Consider the following 25,148-nt stretch of genomic DNA (forward strand, 5'->3'; position numbering starts at 1 on the left):
TTCCCTTTTGCCTTATGACGAGGGTTCGCGTCGGAGTCGGATTCCTCCGAGTCATCCTCCCAGTATTCGAATTCGTCGGCCTGTTGCACGGAACGCAAGCGTTCGTTCAACTCAGCCTGGAATTCCTTTTGTCGTGCCTCCGCCCATGCCTTGACTTCGTCGAGAGTCTGGCGGGGGAGTCTTCGTTTTTCAAACTGGGTATCGGTGGATCCCAGTAGGCGGTCATTTACTGCACTTGCCCCTGCTTTAGTAAGTGGGGTAGTGTTCGTAAAATTTACTTCACTTGCTCCGGCTTCGGTAGCCGGAGTAGTGTTTGTAAAAACTGTGTTGCCGGTATTCCCCCCAATAGCTGGGGTTGTGGTTACCGGAATTTCTCTAACCATCTTTTGTATAAAGTTTTGAAAAAACTGGAGAAAATTGTAGTTCTAGCTTTATGCACGGATGGCGCCAATGAAGAAACACTAACCGGACCCCCGACAGGTTACTGGTAACCTGGGGGTTGGAGAGATGTTTCCCACGAGGGGTTAGACCCTTGGAAGATGGTTCTTCTGATAACCTGCAAAACAGACACCGTGAGCTCGTCACTGAGAAGGGGGGGGGTTCCTCCTTGTGACCACCCTCCGGCGTGAGAATCAGACTAGATTGCTCTTTAAATATAAAAGTATATTAAGAGATTGCTAGAGCAGATATCAGGTATATTATGATGATAATGTAATAAGATATGATAAGATGAGATGGTCATACCATTTGTGGTATTTATAGCCGAAGGTAGGTTTCCAAGGGGTTTAGCCGGCCCAACACGCTACCAACTGTAACCTATGCACGTGCCCTGCCTGTGAGTGGTGGATAGGTAGCGGCTGACACAGAGCAGGCGTGTCGTGCACTCTTCCTCTTCTGCCAACTACAGGCTAGGCACGTGGTATGGCAGGAGTTGGTGGGTAGGCGGCGGCTATTGGTCACAGTGCTGTGGCGTGCTGTCTGCCATGCTGCTGTCAGTGAGCTGTCGCATCTCTGATCAGATCTTTTGCCCATACCTCGTCAGGTACAGTAAAAGATCCTTCAGTATACGGACTGGCTTATTTGGGCGGGAGTATTCCCCCTCCCGCCTCTGTGCGGGATTGCTCCCGGCTTGGCTCATTCCTTCAGGTGACACTGAACGATTGAGAGCTAAGTGCCTTGTGCGTGTAGCCATGCTGCGCGGGTGGCCTTCCCTAATGGCTTGTATCCGAGGCTGCGGGGACAGGCGGAGTCCTTCACCATTGGGAGGCATTTCCTGCGGGACCAGCTTGCGTACTGCGCGTAAGGACATCACGTCTCTGAGCATGGTTGGTCCTGCGGATCCAGTTGGTCTCTGCGCAGACGTCCCTGTTTAAGGTGAGTCTTGCGGGTCCAACTGGGCTCTGCTGGGACCTACCTCTTCAAGTGTGTTTCTTCTTTCGATGGAATGGAAATGGAAGATGAACAAGAGATCCACTTGTCTTCTTCTTCTTCAAAATCAAAATTAAATAATAATAATAATAATAATAATGGAATTGTTGTTCCTCCGGCGGCTACAAGTGTTCATGATTTGCTCGAATGCCCTGTTTGTACCAATTCTATGTACCCTCCTATTCATCAGGTACCTTTCTTTATTATTGATTGTTTTTATTTTAATCTTTTCATGTAACTAGAGGCTTCAGATATATATATATTGAAGGATCAATTTAGGGCTGTAAACTAACTGAATGTTTGTGTTTGTTCGTTTAATAAATGAATGCACATGAACCAGGAATTTTGTTCGATTGTGTCCGTGAACGTTCAATGATGTATTCGTTTACGTCTGTTTATGTTCGTTAATGTTTGTCTGTTTATGTTTATTCAAAGAAGCTTTTTAATTCTTTTTAATGATTATCATATAGATTTAAGCAAATTCATGAACTATAAAACAAAAATATATACGAGTATTATGTGATTCATTTGTATGTAAAATTAGCATACGAATATGAATCTCGGAAAAAAAACACTAACACAAACTTGGTAGCCGAATCAAATAAAACATTGTTTGTGTTTATTCATGTTCGTGAACCGTTCACAAAAAAGTTCATTTCCTTAATGAACAAACGCGGACAAGAAGTTTCCTTCGGTTAGCTGTTCTTGAATCGTCTGCTTGTACGGTAATAGCTTAACGGACGAACATGAAAAAGGCCTTGTTCGTTTACAGCTCTAAGGATCTTTATCATGATTAAATGGTGATTTTGTTTGTTTAATTGGTGGTTTTAAGCAAATTTAGAGTCTGAGAACACTGTTTAGACTGGTCATCACAGAAGGAGTCAAATGTGTTTGTTTTCTTGAATGGCACGGTTGTTTTAGGTGAGCGTAGATTTAAGATTAACAATCTGTAAGAATTTAAGTTGTAGGTGAAAATGTATGATTGTGCCTTTGCTGTTTTCGAAGTTGTAATAGCAATTTATTTTGATATTTTTTTTATATCTTTTGAATTTGCAGTGTCACAATGGACACACATTATGCTCCACCTGCAAAACAAGAGTGCAAAACCGGTGCCCTACATGCAGACAAGAACTAGGGGACATTAGGTGTTTGGCTTTGGAAAAAGTTGCAGAATCACTTGAACTAGCCTGCAGATATTCGTCATCGGGATGCCCCGAGATTTTTCCGTATTACAGCAAACTGAAGCATGAATCTTTGTGCAATTTCAGACCGTATAATTGTCCGTATGCTGGCTCAGAGTGCTCGGTTACAGGAGACATACCTTTTGTTGTCACCCATCTCAAAGAGGACCATAAAGTAGATATGCACACTGGCTATACGTTTAATCATCGTTATGTCAAGTCTAACCCCCGTGAAGTCGAAAACGCCACCTGGATGCTTACGGTAAACTTAATTTTTGTTACAAATGTGTTTATTTTCTAGTATTGGAAGAATTATAATTTCTTATGTTATATGTGTCATTGACATTTTGTGTGTTAGCGTCACATGCACATAACAACTATGTGTTTCGCTGTGTTAATCGCATGAGTTTTTGTTTTATATTTCGATAATATTAGTTATTTAGCTTATGTAATTGTGTGCATTCAAGTATTCAACAGCTGTTTTTAGTAACATAGTTGCTACCGCTACAGAAGTTATTTCCTTCGTCCTGTGTAAATTGCAAAATATAAAGAGGACACAGTATGACTATTTGACAAATAAGTAAGATACATATCATATTCATCGTTTTACTGCTTTGACAGACAATGCACATATTAGATTTTACCCAGAATGGTGATCTGGTGACTTTAGTGAGAAAACGCATAATAAAAAACTGCTGCAGATATTGCCTGATAGAACTCGAATGATGCATGGTGAATAGTAAGATTAGTTTTTCTGAATGTGTATCATGTTTCATTTTCCAGATACAAATCCTTTTCATGAATACTTGTTATCTCATATTTCATTTGGTACCGTGTGTCTCTTTTCTTTCATACTTGAGATCCCAGAATTCTTTTTGTGAATACTTGTCCCATGTTTCTTTTAGTGAGTTGTTGTCTAAATAGACAGAAATATTTTGGTTATTTTGGCAGGTATTCCACTGTTTCGGGCAGTACTTCTGCCTTCACTTTGAGGCATTTCAGCTGGGAATGGCACCAGTTTACATGGCTTTTCTTCGGTTCATGGGCGACGACGCAGATGCACGCAACTACAGTTACAGCCTCGAGGTTGGAGCCAATGGGAGGAAACTTACATGGGAAGGAACGCCAAGAAGCATCAGAGATAGCCATAGGAAAGTAAGGGACAGTCATGATGGACTCATCATACAAAGAAACATGGCTCTTTTCTTCTCGGGTGGAGACAGAAAGGAACTCAAACTAAGAGTTACAGGCAAGATATGGAAGGAACAACAGAACCCTCAAGGCATTCCGAATCTTTGTAGCTGACGAGATTCTTAGTCCTGTTTTATATGAATGTGAATTTGAATGTTGATTTTGATGAGTGATTGATTCTTTTGTTGTAATGTTTCTCGACTTGCTACTGTTATACTCGGTTTGTTCACTGTGGTGTAAAGGTTTTGGGCTGCCAATGGCTATAGCTATCAAATTATTCTTCATTTGTTCATGTATGCTTGATAGTTAACTTACCATGTAATGTGGAGAAGGTCTATTATATGATACCAGTAATTTACTTCAATCAAAACAATGTATCCTATGTGTAAATACTGTCATATAAAATTATCCATCAAGCCGAATATAGTGAGTAACCGCTAACATACACATATGGATGTATGAACATACCAAACTTCATTTGTTCATGTAGCCTATGTGTATAGAATCTGCAATGAAGATGTATGAGCATCCACATATACCATCCACTTAAAACAATAAATACTTTTATCAGTTTATGTAACGCCATATTTTAGGTCCATTTTTTTAAACATGGAGGACTTGATATCGTTAAAATAAAAGGTTTATATAAGACTTTACAAGACTATTGATAAATTTCCATTGTCACTACTCCTCCACTACTTTAGCTTTCTCATCAGATGATGTTTATCGTCTGAAAAACTCATTACAAACGCTTAGTCTATTGTAAGTAAATACTAAATACAATAAGGGTCAAACAATCAAACATCAACCGAAAAAAAAGAACAATAATATAGTAATTCAATTATAAAAATTTAAAACATTTAAGGAAAAGTAAGCTTGTTCATCCTTTATAAGGAATTATGGTACAATGACTTGCCTTTTAATATCATGATTCCTTCTTGGTGAAAAACTAAAGCAAAGTAGTATACAGAAATCTTTCTCATTATCATAGTGGATCTTCAAAAAAAAGAGTTTGTATCGAGTAAAATATATACTTAGACTTTCTTGTGCTAGAACTTTAGCTCGTAAGCATAAAAGTACTGTACGTGCTTTTTTGAAAAGATTCGGTTGACAATTATTGGAAGAATTCTTTACAGAAGAAGAACAAGCAAGGAATATCCGTCTTTCTGCTAAAGAGGATGTATTAAACTCATAATTCATTAGACACTTTTTATGAATGTCAACTAAGTCTCGTAAGTAAATTACTCCCGGTTGTTCAATCATTTGATAACCAGAGTCATTCTTTAATAAATGATCACTATGAGTCAGACTCAATAAAATTTAATCAAAGTTTTTTATTATTATTTTAGAAATTTATCACAAGATTTCAACATTTAAACCCAATCACTGAATTCATTTAAACCCATTTTTGTATAAAAAGAATTGGATGACCCAAACCATAACTCAATAAGCCATTTTAAAAGTCTAATTGTTTAAAGTAAATAAAACAAACAAAAAAAAAGACTTATAGTTTTCTCTCCTTTGGGTCAATTTTTTTAATGATTCTTGAGAACGGCTCTGTGAACCCCACCTCCACCCATGTAATGTAGGGGCGGGAAGGCATAGTTGGCCATAGAAGTGGGGCCGAGTTTGGTTGAGTATTTTCATTTTTGTTTGATACGTCATACATGACCAGTTATCCCTAACTTATTTACATGCATCAAAACCAAATGTTTAAATATATTTTTATAACTTAAAAAAATATATTAAATAGTATATTAAATTTGTTAAAAACACAAATTATTAAACTTGTAAATTTCCATGTGTAATTGAGTATATGATATTTAAATCCGATTTTAGATAGGGTATGGTAGGGTTTGTGTAAATATCATAATAGGTTTTTTTAATCGCGTAAGACTATAAGTGAGTATATCCTATACTTGTTATTTGTGAACCACATGGGTAATTACTAATTACTAACAATACCTGAAGACTATGGATCCAAGTTTATGACACAATCTTATAGTTTAGATGCAAGGCAAAGATTATGAACACCTAACGCATTTCCATCTACTAACCACAAATATAATCCACCGTAAGGCTATGGTGAATCATCGTATGCCTGTTGTGGCTTCACTTCTTAGCTGCCAAATTTCATCCCCAAAAGTCAAGTTTCCAATATTGAATAATGTACAACTGAAGTAGCTCTTTACCTCTTTTAAACACAATCCCAAATATGCATACTAAAAGTTGCCACTTTTGACTATTTATATTAACTTTTGATTATATACAATACCTCAAAATTTTAACTAAACTTTCCACATAAGTTAAAGTTAAACGTTATATTAACCGATCAATTTAAAATCTAATATTTTTTGATGAAATTATTTTTGTTAAATATATGACAAGTCTGAGATGATATATCATGCCTCATTAAATTCATAATAATTTATAGTGATGTGATAAACTTGTCGAAGTGATGCTTGTCAGATAATGACCCGACTCTTAGGCTGAGGGGTGTGGGGGGCTTTAATGGGGGCTTTAGTGGGGGCTCCAACCAATAATATTATGACGTGTGGCAGAGAGAGAAACTGGATAAGGGGGTTGTTGGAGCCCCCGTTGGAGCCCTGGCCCCTGGTGTGGAGGGGTTCCAGCAGGGGCTCCAGCGAAAATTTTTTTTATTTATTTTTTTATAAATATATTCAAACGACATTTTTTTTGTGTTAGTTTTGAGAGGATTTTAGGAGGAAAGGTGTATAATTGTGAAATGAAGTATATTTTATAAAGGTATATATTTATAGTTTAAGAAAATATTTTTTTTTTTAATTTAATATGAGCTCAACGGCTCTTTTCCGTAAACCTATATAGAAAATATTTTTTTTTTGTTTTTTTCGGCTCCCAACGGTCCAAAATACCTCAAAATGTGTGCTCCTCTCTCTCTTCTCCCGCTAACCAGCTCACGCCTGCATTGTTTTTCGCGTTAGCGCTCCGTTAGCGCCCCCGTTAGCGCCCCGGTGGTGTGGTGTTAGCGCCTGGGGGTGCGAGCGGAGGGACTCTAGCGCCCCCGTTGAAGCCCCACACCCCTCAGCCTTGTCTTGTTCACATTAGGTTTACTATGTCTTTCTTGATATACAAGAAATTAAAGCGAAACATGAGATAGTTTAGTACATTTTACCACTAGTACTCTAGTAGTATTAGTAGTTTGGTACATGTCTTTATCCAACATGCAATTAATAATTGGCACGTTACCAAACATTAGTGTACAACTTTCACTGCACATGGTACTTCCATTTTTAGCTCTATCTATTCAATATGATTATAATTTAATAAAGGATGGCCCAACTTCATAAGTTTTTTTCTTTTTTAACCGTGTTCAAACTCAAGTGAGTATTTTTGAGACGATACATCAATTGTTCATATTGATTTAAAACAGCTCCATGAGTCACGTTTTGACTCCGATACTATAAGATTTCAAACTTTAACCATCAGAAAATCAATTGCAAATCAACTTTATTAATTCATGAGATAACACTTCTAGATTGTGTGTTCGAAAGTTTTCAATTTTTGGCCATAAGACAAATTTATTAAATAATATATTAATTAATTTAATAGTTTTTATAAAGAAATAAATAATAGTGACATATAATATTTTCAAACTAATTTATTCTTGTTTTTATTGTACGTGAACTAAAGTTGTTCATTTAGCTAGATTATGAGAAAAATATAGTTTCTTAAAATTTAAAATGGTGTGAAACATTACATAATTCAAAGTTTGCAATATAATTTAATTATATATATATATATATATTTCCAAAAGTTAATAAAATATTAAAAGAATATGGAAATTGAAAAGAAAATTGTATATTTTAAATCATTGTAAAAACTATCAAAATCAAATCCTTGTCATTCAAAAAAATATAAAGATAAAATTCATAAAGGTTGGAGACTAGAGCAAAGAGCATCGATTAAGGTGGTGGTTGTTATTGAATATAGACGGAAGGAAAAAAATCATGTCCACCTAGAAAGATGTCATCAAGTGAAAAACATCACCCAACTTGTGTTTGCTTTATGTAAACTAAAAGAAATTTCATTTCATTTGTAATGGCATTTCTAACAGGAGATGTGGTTCCAAGTTTCCATCACCACACACAAGCTCAAAACTCTCATTAACATTTAACACCATCCACATTTCACAAACTAGAAATAAAAAAAAAGTAGAAGATCCTTATTAATGTGCTCAAGATTCAACAAAGACTTAAAGGCTATGTTTCACATAATATCGATCTTAATCCAAGAAATGTTGTGTATTTGTGTGGATATTTCAATATATATAGGGCAGGGTTCTACGTAATACATAGCTTTATAATTTTATTTTTTATTTTTTGTAACACGCAAAACAATATAATTAATTATTTTTATACTTTAAAGAGTTGTGAAATATAAGAAAATGCTTCGAATGTTACCTACGCATAATTTATATATGTGTATGTAAATATTTTTTTTAAAAATTAGTCTTGATTGTTATTTTGGATGAAAATGATAAATGGAAATGGGTTAAAAACAACAATGAAAAATTCGTAGTTCGGTCGATACTGGTAAAAAATAAATAGCATGGGTGAGGATGCAAATCAATGCATTTGTGGCTCGGACAATTAGGAGCCGCTAAAAGTTACGTTTTGGGATGGCGAGCAATAAATGGCTAGAATCCCCACCTCGGAGGCTCGGGTGCATTGGCTAAAAGGAATCTCGTCATGGAGTCAACGGAACACTAATGTCTTGTGCAAAACGGCAAATGAGTTATGGCTTAAGACAAGTCATTGGTTCAAGATCCCAACTATTAGTAGGTACTTACAAAAGAGCAAAGTTTCCAATAAATTGATCAATGCTATCTTTCACTCACATGTTGGAGTATTTGAAAAGGATACATCATGTGTAACAATAACAATTAAACAAAAGAAAAGAAAAGCCTTTTATTGTCAAGCTAGTTGAAGACATCAAAACACAAAGTTTAATGTTATCAAGAATCAAAACATTAACCCAAAAATGTGGTATAACTTTGATTTTAGTTGTGCAATATTTGCTATAAATTTTGGCGTAATCTCATACATAAATTTTGGGTCTACATGGCTCTTTGCTAGTGGCTCGTTAATAATACAAAGGTTGTCATTATTGTTAAAATAAAGAACAGAAAGGCAAATGTCTTGAAAACGATGAATAGCTAGTGATGAGGGTAGAGATGCCAAGATGTGTGCAAATGTTGTAGTTCGACGAAGACACTAGTCAATAGCAACTTATGAAGAACGATTAACCGATATAAAGAATATGAGACGGGCTTTTTCGCAATCTAGAACAAATCCCTTATGTATCTGTAGGAGTGATGAAAAGTCACTTTACCATGACTGATGGAAAATATTCCAATTCCAAATTCATTTTAAGCCAACCAAACACTAACTATATAGGAATTGATTCCTAATGCAATTTTAATACTTAATTTTAAACAATTTGAAACCCAAACGGGCCCTAAGACTTATCAGTTAGCCTAGATGGTTGTATCATATGAACTGGCATGTAACACGTAAGAAACATGAGACAATGTTAATAATTTGTTATTTATCGACAAATCATGTCAAGTCATAAATAACCCCTTGATTTAACAAATTTTTAATAGTCCTTGTATATAACTAAATATGATATCAAAATCAATTTTCTAACAATAATATGAAACAATTAATTAATATTTCCTTTGGAAAATAATAAAACTAAAATAAATCACCGACAATATCAATTCATAATGGTTCAATTTCATTGATCATTATCACTATATCCCATACATTCCCAGTCTAGCACCAACACCACGTCTTCTCGTGTCACATCCTTTTGGTTATTCAATTTTTTTTTGACAAAAACAAATTAGCAAATAACTATAACCTCTATAACCCAATCAACTAAATCATAAATCACAAAACCTTACTCCGTTAGACCCGCCACGAATGCAACACCGGTCGATGGCAGCCACGACGACCCATATATAAACTTCGCCACTGTAAACCGGCTAGCCTCTATAACCGATGTAATCACCCGATAACCAGGCCATTTAACCCGTCCTTTAACTCCCGCACCCGGCCCATTATTCATATACTCCCCATAGTATAATGTATCAAGTGCAAACGACCCGTCCCATTCTAGCCACCCCTTCGGGTCAATGTGGTCACCCATGTATGACAACAAGTACACCGTCCGTGAATACTTTTTCCAAGGCCGGCCTAGAAACGTTTGGAAACTCCCGTTCGAAGCTTTAAGATCGGGTTGTGCTAGAAGCTTGCAAAAGTGGATTGAGATCCCCGTGTTTTGATTAGGGTCTTTTCGGTTTTGAGCCGTGATGGTAACCTTTTGGCGGTCCATTGGCTTTCGGGCATAAATGTTACAGTTCTGAAGGACAACTGCCGCGTTACCAAAAATAAAATCAACTGTCCCGTATATGTCACAGTCACGATAGAACTGGCGTTGAGAGTGCACATACAGTGAATCCTGGTACCCAATAATATTGCACCGGTAAACCACTGAGCGGTCTGCACCGATTCTAAGTGCAACCGCTTGGTGTTTTTCGGGTCCAGCATAATTCTCAAATGTTATGTCACGTGCCATGAAGCCAGCACCCGTGGCAGCTGCATAAAACATAGAACATGGAATGAGGTAATGTGAAAATGACTTATTGAAGACATGGGTTACGAGTGGTGATGTGTTTACCAAAAGAAGCGGTGTGGAATGTGGTCACATGGTCAGCCACACTAATTCCTCCTGTAATGACCGTTTTGCCCTTCCCGTCACCTATGAACATCAAATATGTCTTCTTTCTACCCACCTTCAAATCATTCTCTTCGTATCTACAAAATTACAATCACATAAAACTATTTTTATACCTTTTAATATTAATATATAAATATTATTCCAAGTTGGATAGAAGATTTATATTCATTTTTGTGACTTATGGATGAACTATTAAATATTTAAATATATGACATTTGTCAACAATGTGGAAATTTAAAATAGATTACGACATAAACTAAACAAATAACTACAATAATTTGCATTGTGACTTCAAAGTGGAATTGATTGCTTAGGAAACCCATGATCATACTTTAACACCACCAAACTTATTTAAATTATATTATATATTTATTATTTTATTTCTAACAGTTTTATGCACGGTAGAAATCATGTTTTAACCTTAAACTATAATGAGAATCCATGCTATAGTTAATTTTTTTTTATTACAATCATCTTTTAAACCGTTTAAAGTATGTCATTTTTAAACAGTACCATACCTCTATACAAAAGCATAACATCGCGTTACTTGTCTTATATAGACATACAAGAGTCCTAAACAAGCCTGTAAAAAATCGCTTTACGAAAGTTGTTTAAAGGTGTCCATAGTTTGACACAAACCTAAACGGACAAAACGTGTATTCATATAAGTCATAATCATGTAATATCAAATCAATAAGAGTGTGATATGATATGATTAGTAACGTAATATTGTTTTAGCATGAGAATAATCATATATCCAACAAATCATTATTAAAATTATTATTTACGTAACTTTATTGTTTAAATATTTTAAAACACTTTTACTTGTTACTGTCATCCTATGTGACCAAAAGGTTGTTAGCAAAAGTGACACCAACTGTCAGAAATAACATAATAACATAAAGTGTTTTGTCTTTTTTACCTTCCAGCCTTCACGTATATTATGAACCGCCGACTACTCTTCTCAGGTGCCTTCTTGATCGCCTCCTTGATCGTCTTGAATGTGCCGTTGCCACCATCTTTCGAAACAATGATGTCGGCTTGAATTGTGGCAGCCGGCATCTCCATCAATTTCCTCTCCTTCCAACTCATCCATTCTGGAAATTCCGGAGAAGCTTCTCCGGAATTTTCCTTTAGTAACTTCCTTCGGTTTTGTACCGTTATTCCATTGTAGTCATTGCCAGCATTCTCCGACGAATATATCGCCAACGTGTTACTCACCAACTCCGACAAGTCCTTCAATTTATCCTTCATCAAATTCTTCACCTGTATTAAAAAACGAATGTGTCAGTTATCGTTAAAATAAATAAATATAAATTATAAATAAATAAGAGACTGCTGATATCCTTTCAATGATTTCATTAAAAGGTTACCAAATTAACATTATTTACCTCTCCTTCCTCCGCATCCGTTAATCCATCCGTACACGTATCCTGATTCGTCAGCGAAGCGCTAAGCCACGTCATCACGTCGTCGGAAGTCCCCACGCGCGGCGCGTGGGTATCACCGTCAGGCGCAACAGTCATAAGCGACTGTTGTAGCTGGTCCACCGAGTCTTCTAGAAGCTCAAGGCAATCGTCATAAGCCGACCGGACACGCGTACTCATCTCCATGTTATTAAAATCAGTGGACGCATACAACGCCCGGCCAACGTGGCCGAGCGTCATGTTCACGGAAATGTGAACTAGGTCTTTATCCGACGCGCTGAGCGAACCAGGGAAATCTAGAAACGAGTTGACACATAGGTTCTGGTAAAGCGTACGGCTGCATACCCGCGAAATGGCTTTTGTCGGTTTTGGACGGGTTATTGAACCCGATCCATTACCCGAAGAGTTTGATCGAAGACCGATCGCTAGGCCCACGGTTAACGCGGATGCCACAATGAGTAAAATCCCGACTATGAGGAGGATTTTTTGTAGCCAAGATTTTGACTTTGTGGCGGGTAATTCAGGTTCGGGTTGTTCGCGTTCGGATTGTGACTTGGCTTCAAGTCTCCCATAGTTCATGATTCTTATGAACAATTGGTTAGTAAAGAGAAAGTGAATAAATGAAATTGAGGATGAGATATGTGATAATGATGGGAGAGTTGAGGATGATAATAATGAGAGATGTTTAAATGTGGGAGGTATTATATATAGTTATATACACAATTATATTATGCATAAAACATATAATATACGATGTGTATATATACTATATATTACTTTTATACGAAAATAGTCAAATACATACTAAAGGGCTGTTGTGTGCTGACTGGTTACTTGGACCACTCAAGTTGTAAGTCATGTTTGTGTATGGTTCGCAAGGGAAGTGACTTGTGGTGGGGTGGTAATTAATTAATATTGGAAGAAAAAAACATGTGAAAAAAGTCGTTATTGTGTGTAAACGTTAAAAAAACATGTCAAATCCATCTATCGTATTTGTCTCGAGTGTGGCCGTGAAGGCGTTAATAGGTGGCGAGTATGAAAGTATAAAGTATATGATACCTGTTATGAAGAAAATCATAGTCGTAAATACTTGGATCCCGTTTGATTAGATGTATATAATTAATATACCGAAAAAATTAAAGATTTTGTATATTAATATAGCACCTTAAATTCTAAAAGTTTTATGGGTTACCTTATATTATACACCCTAAGGAAGGAATAGTTATAGAATAATGCATTAAGTTAGATTTTATTGTTTTAATTTTTTTTTTATTATAGAAAGCTCTTTCCACATGTACGAATTTATGTGCATCGTTCCCATTACTTTATTTACAAATCTACTCTTATAGAAAGATATTTAGCTTTTTCTGATCATTTTATTATTATTTTTTTTATGGATTTTAGAGGGTAAAAATGTCGTTATGAATTAATTTGGTTGACTTTAAAGTTTAATGATGACGGCCTTTTTGATTTTGTAAAGCGCGTGTAGCTTTTTCACCAAGCACCTTTGCTTCATGGACTCTTCCAAATGATAAAAAGTTGTTCTTTTTATAATATTTTCCTTACATAATAAGAAAAGAAAAGAAAACAAATATAAATGTAAATTAAAAAGATTCTTTTGTTAACCAATTTTCTTCAAAAACGGGTCAAAGTTTCATATTTTTATATAAAAGATAATTCAAGAAAATATAAGATTTTGTAAATTTTTGAATGAGATAGATACAAATAATTGTAAATATAAACAAAAAATGGGTTTTAAATCTTAAAGCCTAAATAACAAGCTATTTAAAATGTATTCTTTTGTGTGAATAACCATATTATTGAACTTTTAAACCAATAAACAATTAGGATTCTAGCTCTTTCATAAAGTTATATTACATATAAAAGCACACACACGCACAACTTACTTAGGTTCCACCTTTAGAAACCACTAACTTAGGAAAGTGCCTTTGATAAGAAAGCTTGCGAATTTGATTCGATGCTTAAAGACTCGACACCAAGAAACAATATCCATAGTTTTAAATACTCGATCTTATGACTCCCCACACAACCAAAAGTAATATTTCAAAGAGATTGTCTTACACGTACTAATTATATTTTACAAGTTCTGGATTTTGTATAAAGGGTGTGAAACGTATAAAACGTACAATAAAAAGGGTGAATGTAGATTTTTGTAACTATTAACGTAGGTTTCATTATTATTTATAAGTTGCATGATTGTTTGTTACATGTTGCACAATAATTCAATCATTATGTGTAACTACTTATATATTTTCATAATTATTTTAATTCCTGCACAGTGACTTATATATGTTACGTTATTAGTTACTTCATGCGTAGTTATTTTGCTTCATGTGTAATTATGACACAAAACACGTACACTTAAAAGCTCTTTGCAAACCTTATCCTGTATATTACATTTGTGCTTAGTTAAACAAAAATATAAATTTTGTATGAAGTGTTATGACCGGTTTTGGACCTAGGATCGTATTTTTGAGTTGTTAAGATTGTGAGGATGGAGAAGGAATCCCTCACACATTACTATAAACAACTCTAATAACCACGCAAAAACTTATATGTGCCGTGATAATTTTGTGTTATATAATTGGCCTACACGACTTTGCTTCTCTGTTCGATTATATTTTAAAAGCACTACATAGATGTGTTTGTACAATAATTAAAAGATTATCACCCCTAAGTTTGATAGTTAGAAGCTATAATTGTAATCAAGGTTAATATACCAATTGGAAGATTGCATAGACATAATCACATTCATTCAAGGGTTTTGAAGGGTTATTGCATGTACAAAATCTAGTCATACTGACTTTATAAGTTGAACACATAAGTAACAACAAGTGCTAGGACACTATCAATTCAATCATCTCCTAACCAATACTCAAATAACTTAATTAGGGAAACTTTTACGCTCTTTAAAATTCGAAATCAATTGATAAAACGTTCATAATCATAATTTAAATAATCTCCAACTGAACGGTGATGTCAGGACAATGATACCACTAACTTAATCTACGATTCACATTATAATTATAAAAATTATTTTATAAAGAATTGTTGTTCCTACAAAACTACCCATGAGCCTATCTCTATGAGCTATTTAAAACCATAACGTGTCCACTTGGTTTTCTTCTTGTGTCTTTAAGCTCTTTAATTTGTTTTTTCCTTAAGTGGTTTGATTCTTTTTCTTTCTTATACTATATCTTCATTGACGTCAATGACTCCTGACCTTCAAAACAAGTCTCTTAGATAAGTTAAAATGCTAATAATCTTCGAATATTACACTTATTTTCATACCCATAAGGTTTGTGGGTTTATTAGAATAATAGCAGCAATGTGAATTTGACTAGTATCGGTTATGTTTCTTACGACACCAGCACAATAATAGAAAAATAAATTCATAAGCGCCCCAAGCAATATCCAAATTCCAAACACATGCAACTTATGATCAAAGTGACACAAATTTCCTCGGTGTCAGTTAGGTTTGTTATGGACCAAAATTAAACCAAAAAATAAATTAGTAAACGCTCATAATAGTTGAACGACATTATTCGGTAGGTATAATATGGGCGTTGCGGCAGCGACTCGATGAGAATTTGGTTGTTATAGGATATACTCGTTGCGATATTGGAAATAAATTCAAATAACAAATTTATCAAATTAACATATTTAAACACTAATAAAAAAAGAAATATATGTATAACAAAAGTAAATATTAAAAAAAAAATAAGAACTTTGACAACCACTTTTAAACTTATATACCACACCAAAGAAAGACAAAAGTTACCAAATACCGAGTTTAGATAGGGTTTGAACTTACGCTCATCAAATCAATAATCTAAGTCACAAGAAACACGCAACAACTAGCTGACCACACAATCACAGCAAATTGTTAAATATCAAAATGATGTAAATAAAACCGTAACAAAACTAATTAAGTATTCAAAAAATACAAATGTATATGTATGCGTTTTGGAACAATAATATTGACATAAATAGCAATAATAAAATTATAAAATAAATAAAAGGTAAAAGTATGTGTGTACGATGTATCTCAATAATAACGATGAATACACTGTGAAAATTCAATCGGTAACTATTTTGTTCGTTATGGTAATGACACATGCATTTCAAGTACGTTAGTGATTTTTCTAAAAAACTCAACCTGTCCGACATCAAGTTGGCAACTCCTCTCTTAGTCTCCCCGACCCATATGGAGCAGGTCAAACAATCATAGTATAAGTTTGAAAAATCGAATCTAGTAACAGATTGTTCATTAGCCATTTAGGCATGTGTAGAGGTTCACAAATCAGGTATTATGAAAAACCGGGTTCGGGTATGGAATCGGGTTTAGGTATGATTGGGTATTGAAAAATCAGGTATTAATAATAATCGGGTCGGGTTCGGGTCGGGTATTGGCTTGAAAAACCATACCATGTGTACCGGGTTCGGGTAGGGTATTGAACCGGGCCTTCAATACCCGGGTATTTGAAGACCCTATTTTCGGGTATTGAAAAAACCCGTTTTATGGGTTTTGAATACCCTATTTTTCGGGTATTAAAAAAACCCATTTTCTACAGTTTTCTTCTGTTAACGAGTCTGCTTCATTTTTTTATCCTAACTCCATATTTTTGCATACAAACTTCAAAGTTCATTCAAACATACATAAACAACTAACCAATGATACAAAAAACATATATTTTATGTGTTTTCAGTTGTTGTTTGGTATATCAAAAGGTGTTGCTCTAAACAAGTATTTATATCATATACGTGCTCCAAAAAAGATCCGTTGGAGAACGACTATAGATCTGTGGACAGCCACACAAAAACATGTGCGCAAACACTAATATTCTAGCATGCAAAAAGTTCGGTTCGGGTATGCAAAAAACCCGGGTTTCGGGTATAACTAGAACCGGGTTTTGGGTATAGCTTAATCCGGGTTTAGGGTATACCTATAATCGGGTTTCGGGTATTATCGGGTATGGGTTCGGGTTTCAACATTGAAAGTCATACCCTATTCGTACCCTATTGGTAGGGTCGGATTCGGGTATTAAAAACCCGGGTTTTAGAAAAAACTGGTTCCGGGTTTGGGTTTTTTGTGCACCTCTAGGCATGTGATATCCAAAAATAAGTTGTGGTGGTCATGATAGGGTGGGCCTGGTCCGTTGTAAGCCCAATAACTTAAAATCTTAAGCGAACCCGGGTGCCTCATCAACCGGCTAGCTAGGTGTCAAGTATAAACCAGAGGTGTATAAAACCGGTTTGGTCAAAACCGGTTCGGTTTAGAAATTGGTTTAGGAGCAAGAGAGATCGACCTGATCCATGTCGGTTTGGTTTAAAACAGGTTTTTATCAAACCGGTTTGATTGTTCAAAAGAGGAACCGGTACCAAAACCGACGGTTTGGGTCGGTTCATGAACCGGTTTGGGTGGAACCGGTTTGCATGTCAAACCAGTTCGGGTCGGTTTGGCATGAACTGGTCTCAAACCGGGTTTTTTACACTATAGTATAAACTATGGCTTGTGTTTGATTGCCATATGAGTTCTTCATTATTTAAGGTCTTTGTAGCATAATCAAGGCATTTTAAGGAGGTTAACAACATTTGTCTTTTAGATAAAGCTGGATTAAGATAGCAAACACCAAGTAAACATTTAATTATTCTCAAGTGTTTCAAGGGTTTATTATCATCCATATTTGAATGCTACAAGCAATGTAAGTATTGAAGATATGTTTGAACCTTACACAACTGATCGAGCCAAGTTTGACAAAGAATTTGAGAACGTGTTTCAACCTGCATCTATGCTTGCAAACACCTGGAGGATTTGGGGAAATTTGATTGCTCCATTGGTATCTTTTTCTTATAACATTGTTCTCTAAGAATCACCTTTGTGATTCAACTCATCAATAATAAATAATGCCCATAGTTAAGTGATTAACAAAACTTTGAATCTAAAATTGAAATAATACATGTAGATTATCGTATGTTTTAACTAGCATATATACTATCTGCGACAACAAGAATAACAAAAAGTGTATATATATATATATATATATATATATATATATATATAGGGTAAGGATCCTAAGAGAACCCTTTGCAAATTGAGAACTTTGAGAACCATTTTGAACCACTAAAAACACCTTTAAAAAATATTTAAAAAAATCATAAAACAAAAAATAATAAAAATTTTAAAAAAGTAAAAAAACCAAAATTCTTATATTTCATTTCGGTTTCATTAAAAAAAATAAAAAAAAATTAAAAAAACAAAAAAAAACGTCGTATTATACACATATGTATAATTTTATATAATTTTTAGTTACGTAATATACACATATGTACAATATCATTTATCTTAAATTATACACACGTGTACAAAAAAAAACAAGTAAATGTACATATATATATATATAGAAAATGGTTCAAATAGAAAACAATTGTTTTGTGAGAAGTGTGAGAAGATCTTTATAATAAAATAAACCACCTAAATATGACACTATACCATGTAAATAGGAAATAATACAATTATTTAGAAACTACCAATTTCAACCACCAGATCATAGATCCAAGAGTCTAGATCTATTCTTATTCTTTTTACAAAAATATTGTTTTTTACATTAACCATACCATATGTATATATTATACATATGTGTATATAATTTAGTTAAACCAAGTTTTTTTTTATGAAACCGGGATGATAACTTAAGAATTTTGGTTTTTTTACTTTTTTGATTTTTGTGTGTTTTTTACGCCCTGCTTGCGGTCGCGCATATAATGTATATATGTGAGAACCCTCGGGTGGGCAAAAGTTAAATTGCACTAATTTTGACGTTATTTTACTAATCTCTTGAAAATAACGTTAAAAGTGGCGGAAGGTTAATCAGGCATCATGTGGTGGCGTTGATAGCCGAAAGACAAGGGCACATGCACCAATCAGCCGGTGTCCCGATGATTGAGTGCTATGTGCCTTATGTCCAAGGCTTGATGCAAAACTACTATCGAGCCGGGGGTCTCACCGGAAGCAGCCTCTCTATCCCTATGGGATAGAGGTAAGACTGTCTACATCTTACCCTCCTCAGACCCTACCATAGCGTTGCTATTGGTGGGATATACTGAGTGCGATGATGATGATGATGATGATTTTTGTGTTTTTTTATTTTATGATTTTTTTTTATTTTTGAATTTTTTGTGGTTCAAAATGGTTCTCATAGTTCTCAATTTCAAAAAAGTTCTTTCATGATCTTGATCCTATATATATATATATATTTCAAAACTACTCTAATCATATGTTAAGACATGAGTAACGATTTCAAAATCTTTTTTTTGTTTTTTTTTTGTTTTCATATTTGGCAATAAACTGGTAGTTGAGCAAACAAATTGTTAGCAAATCACATCAACATATTTAATGCATAGGATTTTGCATACAAAGGTTGAGGGTAAGATACCATTATCTTAAAATTTATGAGAATATTTCGTGATTTATTTCGTAGTCTTGGCGTCCACAATCTTTGAGTTGATATTTTATATTTGCTCGGTGAATTCAGGGACTCGCATGAGCCTTTGTACATGTGTGATGGTTCTTGAAGTTTATAACGTATACATACTTGAATCACCATAATTATATGTCTTTAAAAGTTAACGGATTTTCATTTCCCAAATTATACATTTAAAATAATAATAAAATGCTAGTGGTTGTTTTAAAAATGGCTGTTGAAGGTAGACAGAGATAAAAACCAGATGTTGTTATGGTGATAGACGCATCATTGGATTTCATCACCGGTCTACTTGATTTCAATCTCAAAGCACCCCAACCAAATCGGTTTCCATATCCCTAATCAGTTCAACAATTATGTGCGATGAACACCATGTGATTAGTTGAAACATATTCTTCATGCAGAATCTTTAAAAGCAAACTAAAACCTAGTTGTTATACGAAACGCCGGCACTATTGCATGTGCTAGCTATAAAGGCAACCGAGCTGGTGATGAACTAAGCTGACAAAAGTGGAGGCAAGTAGACTTTTAAGACGTGCCGGTATAGTAGCTTTCATTGTTTACTATAGGGTATTCTAGTAATTTCATGATGTTTGTTAAAGAGACAAAAGTAAAGTGTCACGTTGACTAGGAAAGCAAAAGGTATGGGTAACACGTTAACTGTACCTAGCAACCAAATCAAACCAAACCGAACCCGTCACAAGTCCTATATCTCATCTTCGTCCCTGTTTAATATTTATCTCGATCTTGATGCCCTAAACACCACTGCCAATTAGCGGGAATACAATTACAAACCCTTTGTTTTCGTTTCAAAATCTCCCACCGTTTGTTTGTTTTCTATTCTAAACCCTAATTCCATTCCGCCCATTGTTTTCTTTTCTCATCCTTATCTCTTTACAAAACCCACCCTTCTTTCTTTCTTGAAAATTATTATTCTGTAAAATAAAAAAACAATGGTTCCAGAGAACGGAAGTCTTATTATTATTCCCAAACAAGACGCCCCTGTTGTTGATTCTGGACAACACCCAGATACTGATGTTGTTGTTGCACCTGATAATAATATTAATATTACTGCCCATCACCAAAATGAAGCAGCAGAGGTTACAACAGTATTGGGTGAAATACAAGTAAAACAAGAAGAACCTTGTGATGACGGTCATAAAGAACAAGAAGCACAAGAAGAAAACATGTCTTCTGAATCTGTTCTTCAGAAGAAGAATATTGTAGAACAAGACACTGATGTTGTGGTACCTGATAATAATAATAATAATAATAATAATAATAATAATAATCATAATCACCGAAAAGACGCAAATATTGAAATAGTGTTGGATGATATTCGAGAAATTAAACGAGAACAACAAGAACAAAACATAATGTCTTCTGAGTCTGAAGAACAGGTTTTTGTTCAGAAGAAGAGAGGTAGGAAGAAAAAGAATCCAGTAGAAGAAGACACTGATAATATCAACACTGATGATGAAAAGAATGATAAAGAAGAAGATATGGTTTCTGATGAAAAGGCTGATAGCACTAGAAGGTCAGCAAGAAGTACTAAGAAGCCTGTTAACTACAATGAGGCTTTCACCGAAATCGGTTACGCTATTCAGGCGAATGAACGGAAGAAGACGAGTAAGAAGCGAAGAGTTCAGGAGACTGCAGACAAGAAGAATAAGAAGAAGAAACAAGAAAACCCTTCAATAACTGAGACTGATGATGCAGCTGCAGGTGCAGTTGCAGAGGCCAATTTAACTGAGAACAATGGTTCAGAGATGAAGTTTTTGGCCAGAAAGTCTATTGTGGATGAACATGTACTAATGCCCTTTGTTTGTTGCTTTCTGGTATCTTTTTACATATTTAAAAAGTTTCCTTTTTTACTTATTGTTTATGTGTGAAGGGGTATGCACCCGCCCCAACATCGAGCGGGGCGGGTGCACCCATAAAGTACGGATAAGAAGCTTGAAATCAAGATGTCACGAAGACACAAAGCCGAAACCTATGCGCAAGCGCACGAAACACCTGTGCGTGGCGCATATCGCATATGCACACAGCGCGCACACTCAGTGTGAGAATAAGAGAAGACCCCGCGCATCCCCAGGATAGGCGCATAAATGAGACAATAATCTAATCCAAATCAGGATAAGGACAACCGTGATTGTGCTCATCAGACAACCTTCCAGAAGGTATCTTTTAAGGAATAAAGAATGTGCTGAGGTTGACAGCTGCCAATGAAAGGTGGACAACTCAGCAAAGCCCATGTGCTATCACGTGATGGCACATGGGTCAGGTGAAATACCTTGGTCAGAGAATAATCAATGAAAGAGCACCAGGTGTCCTAAATACACGTGGCGCGAAGCAATAGGGGGAGGCTAAAAAGGCCCTAATTGGGTCTGAGCCAAATCATTGGAAACCCTAGCACTATAAATACTAGGCCGCCTCCAACTGGCAAGAAAATATATTCTAAGTCCTTTACTCATTTTCACATCCTGATTATCCTCTCCTACAATATCTGATTCTCACACCGGAGGGTTACCCCAAAGAGGACCCCTCTGTCCCTTTCTGAGGGGTAAGCTCACGGTGCTGTTCGTTTTGTAGGTGGAAGAACTCGTATCTCGGAAAACCATTGGTGATATAGCACACTCGTACCCGAAGAACGTTGATCGTATACAAGTAAGTCGATACACGCTTCTTCATGGTTCAAATAGTATTTTTTATCTTAATGATATTTCCATTTGTTATGAACACCATAAAAAGTGAAAAAAAAATGAATTATCTCAATTTGGTTGTGAAGAAGAATTAATGATAAAGTAAAAGAAAAGTGAATGACTGGTCAAATTGCTTTATGAAAATGACTGCCACTTTTTATTTTGGTTTCATATGGGCCCTTTTAATTTGTTACATAACTAGCCTTGTTATTCGTGCGTTGCGACGGTGCTATATTTTTTTGGTTACAAATATCACTTTTATGTTGGGCATTTTAGCGGAAATTCAGTCGGTTATGGCTCGTTTCGTATGAACATTTTAATGTGCTCATTTGCAAATACTTCTTTATAATAAGGCTTCGGGTTCTCATTTGCAAATACTATGGACGCACAGACTCTTTTAGGAGGTTAATTGCAAATACTTGTTAAAAAATTTGTAAAAATAATTGAACTAATTTATGTCTATTGATTGTATACAATTACTTATTTTTCGTTCAAACAGATAATGCTAAATAAAACACACATTTTCTTTGATCAAACAGATTATGCTAATATTTTTTGTTAAAGTAAATAACACAATAAAACAAAAAAATGAAAATGTGTGTTTAGAAATCCATGGTTCAAATAGTATTTTTAATCCATTTTGATTTATCTTTCTTTATATAAATATATGGTTCAAATAGTATTTTTAATCTTAATGATATTTCCATTTGTTATGAATCACTTTCAACCACAATCAAATGAAAAGTGAAAAAAAGAAAAAGAAAATTATCTCAATTTGTTTGTGAAGAAGAATTAATGAATAAAAGTAAAAGATAAGTGAATGACTGATCAAATTGCTTTAAGAAAATGACTGCCACTTTTTATTTTGGTTTCATATATATGGCCCTTTTTGTTACATTTTGAGTTAGAGGTGGGCATAAAATTCGGTTTCGAATCCGACCCAGAACCTGACCTGGTATACTTGACCCGTGAGTGCATGGACGAAGCTTATATAGCAATCAAAGGGTTGTTGATACCGTTTTTGACGTTGGTCTTGATGATAATTGTCAATTCATTGTTATAGTTTAGTCATAATTGTAATTGTTAATTAGTTCATTGTTAGTTTTGTTAGTTAGTTGTGTTGGTCGAATGGACCATTAATATTGTGACAACCCGTAAGTCCGTAAAATTTATGTGCGATAATTAAGTATCATCATCGGTGTCATTGCATCATTCAGTCAAATTTCATGCATGCAAATCATATCCTTATGTACACAATCCAAAATTATAGGAGTTACTGAATGACTCACAAAACGACCTGAGAAGCACATGCGCCGTTGATAAAACAAATTAAACATATAAGAGGAGATTCAAAAATTGTTCGAATTGTGTAATCGTCGTTTATCTCTCAAAGTTATCTCTTTATAATATACTAAATCAAACTTAATAATATCAATAAAGAACCTAAAAGATCAATCGCTCTTTTAACTTTGAAAATTTTAAAACGTGAATTGAATATACTAATACTGTAATACATAGCACATTGAATGAAGGTGATAAAGTACCACAATAACAACAAAGAAATGATGTAAGAATAAACAAAGTTAATAAATATAACAATCTCATTATATACATAATTAACACATTTCTAATATTTGTTAACGAAATAAATATATACAGGCACACACACAAGACAAGATGTTGTACATTCATAAAAATACCTTCTTCATTATAGCCATACAATATATAACGATAAATTTTCATTTACTAAATGTTTTCTACATACATTTTTTTTTCGAACGACGATTTTCTTTGTGCGTTAGGCCACTGCACTTCCGAATTTTGGAGAGTCTCATTGCTCAACTCCGGTTATACTATTTATTAAATGTTTTCTAGATGCATGCATGCATACATACATACATTAATTCTTAAACGTTACCAACAAGTGTAGTTATGCTAATTATATAACTACTCAATCTCTTATGACATATTACAAAATGTATACTATATATATTTTTTATTTAAACGTTTCGTAAGGATATATATATACGTTAAATATATTTTAACCTAATACTTTTTCTAAAATAATATATAATGTCATATATACTTATTTGCTATTATCTAGTTTACGAATATTAATCTATATATAGTTGGAATTAATTATATCAATAAACATAAACGTATCACCAACGGGTTATCTCACATGTAAGTCTAGGTTGTCAGGTGAACACATATCATATTACCCATCTCGCGCCTCACAACTTGTCTTTGTTTACTTATTTGATAAACAATCCACAAGTACTTTATTTGTTTGTGTTTAGGGGCTGCTTAAACTTATTCAGATGAAATAATCATTTGATAAACAATCCACAAGTTACTATTTGAACCATATATAGAAAGGTAAATCAAAATGGATTTCCAACAACATAATAGCAAACAAAATATAATAAATAGTTGTTCATTTGCTCCCTTAACACTTGGTGTATCATGAATGGTTCATCGACAACCGTCATGGTGCGGTCTATGGTCCATAAGCATCGAGTGTTGGTGTGTCAACAAAATTAGACACCATGAATGATTCCTCAACATTTGTTGGCATCGGTGGAGCAGATGGTAGTGCGAAAAGAGGACAATACAATTTAAGAAGTCGAGGGACCAGTGGATCCAAAGGAAAGACTTTTGCCCAACATCCATCACTTATGCTTTTAGCGGCTTTGCAACAATCCGGCCAGGTTGTTAGCTCAATTGGTTCGCCTCGCACTGCCTTATTAAGTTCCGCAGCGCACTTTTTTAGAACAAAAGACGCTGCCCAACACTCGACGATCCCCTTTGATGGTAAGGGAGAAATTTGTGATCTTCGGGCTAGCCCGAGTGAAAGTAAAGACACTAAGCAACATATAAGAAATAGAACCCTAGATTGAGAAGCCATGTTGAGTGTTGAGATGTTAT

The 25,148-nt window shown here is 34.7% G+C and overlaps 2 protein-coding genes across 2 annotated transcripts; one reads left to right on the plus strand and one right to left on the minus strand.

Moving 5' to 3' along the window:
- Nucleotides 1-1,424: 1,424 nt before the first annotated feature.
- Nucleotides 1,425-4,134, plus strand: LOC143615822 (E3 ubiquitin-protein ligase SINAT3-like). The gene is made up of 3 exons (XM_077088844.1): nucleotides 1,425-1,618; nucleotides 2,485-2,871; nucleotides 3,561-4,134. Exons 1-3 carry the CDS (start codon nucleotides 1,445-1,447, stop codon nucleotides 3,912-3,914), a joined length of 915 nt encoding a protein of 304 aa, XP_076944959.1. The 5' UTR covers nucleotides 1,425-1,444; the 3' UTR covers nucleotides 3,915-4,134.
- A 5,510-nt stretch (nucleotides 4,135-9,644) lies between these two features.
- Nucleotides 9,645-12,701, minus strand: LOC143615816 (putative pectinesterase/pectinesterase inhibitor 61). The gene is made up of 4 exons (XM_077088839.1): nucleotides 11,978-12,701; nucleotides 11,509-11,852; nucleotides 10,527-10,663; nucleotides 9,645-10,444 (listed from the first exon to the last, which is right to left on the minus strand). Exons 1-4 carry the CDS (start codon nucleotides 12,590-12,592, stop codon nucleotides 9,747-9,749), a joined length of 1,794 nt encoding a protein of 597 aa, XP_076944954.1. The 5' UTR covers nucleotides 12,593-12,701; the 3' UTR covers nucleotides 9,645-9,746.
- Nucleotides 12,702-25,148: the final 12,447 nt, after the last annotated feature.

This window comes from Bidens hawaiensis, unplaced genomic scaffold (genome assembly GCF_021521415.1).
Source record: "Bidens hawaiensis isolate Kalapana, Puna unplaced genomic scaffold, B.hawaiensis_p1.1 tig00044483_1, whole genome shotgun sequence".
NCBI classification, from domain to species: Eukaryota; Viridiplantae; Streptophyta; class Magnoliopsida; order Asterales; family Asteraceae; genus Bidens; species Bidens hawaiensis.

Coding starts and splice junctions, on each gene's coding strand:
- LOC143615822 (XM_077088844.1), top strand. CDS start 1,445: ATGGAAATGGAAGATGAACAAGAGATCCACTTGTCTTCTTCTTCTTCA. Junction 1,619..2,484: donor TGTACCCTCCTATTCATCAG/GTACCTTTCTTT, acceptor TTGAATTTGCAG/TGTCACAATGGACACACATT. Junction 2,872..3,560: donor ACGCCACCTGGATGCTTACG/GTAAACTTAATT, acceptor TTATTTTGGCAG/GTATTCCACTGTTTCGGGCA.
- LOC143615816 (XM_077088839.1), bottom strand. CDS start 12,592: ATGAACTATGGGAGACTTGAAGCCAAGTCACAATCCGAACGCGAACAA. Junction 11,853..11,977: donor CGGATGCGGAGGAAGGAGAG/GTAAATAATGTT, acceptor TTTTTAATACAG/GTGAAGAATTTGATGAAGGA. Junction 10,445..10,526: donor ATTCCACACCGCTTCTTTTG/GTAAACACATCA, acceptor TGTTTTATGCAG/CTGCCACGGGTGCTGGCTTC.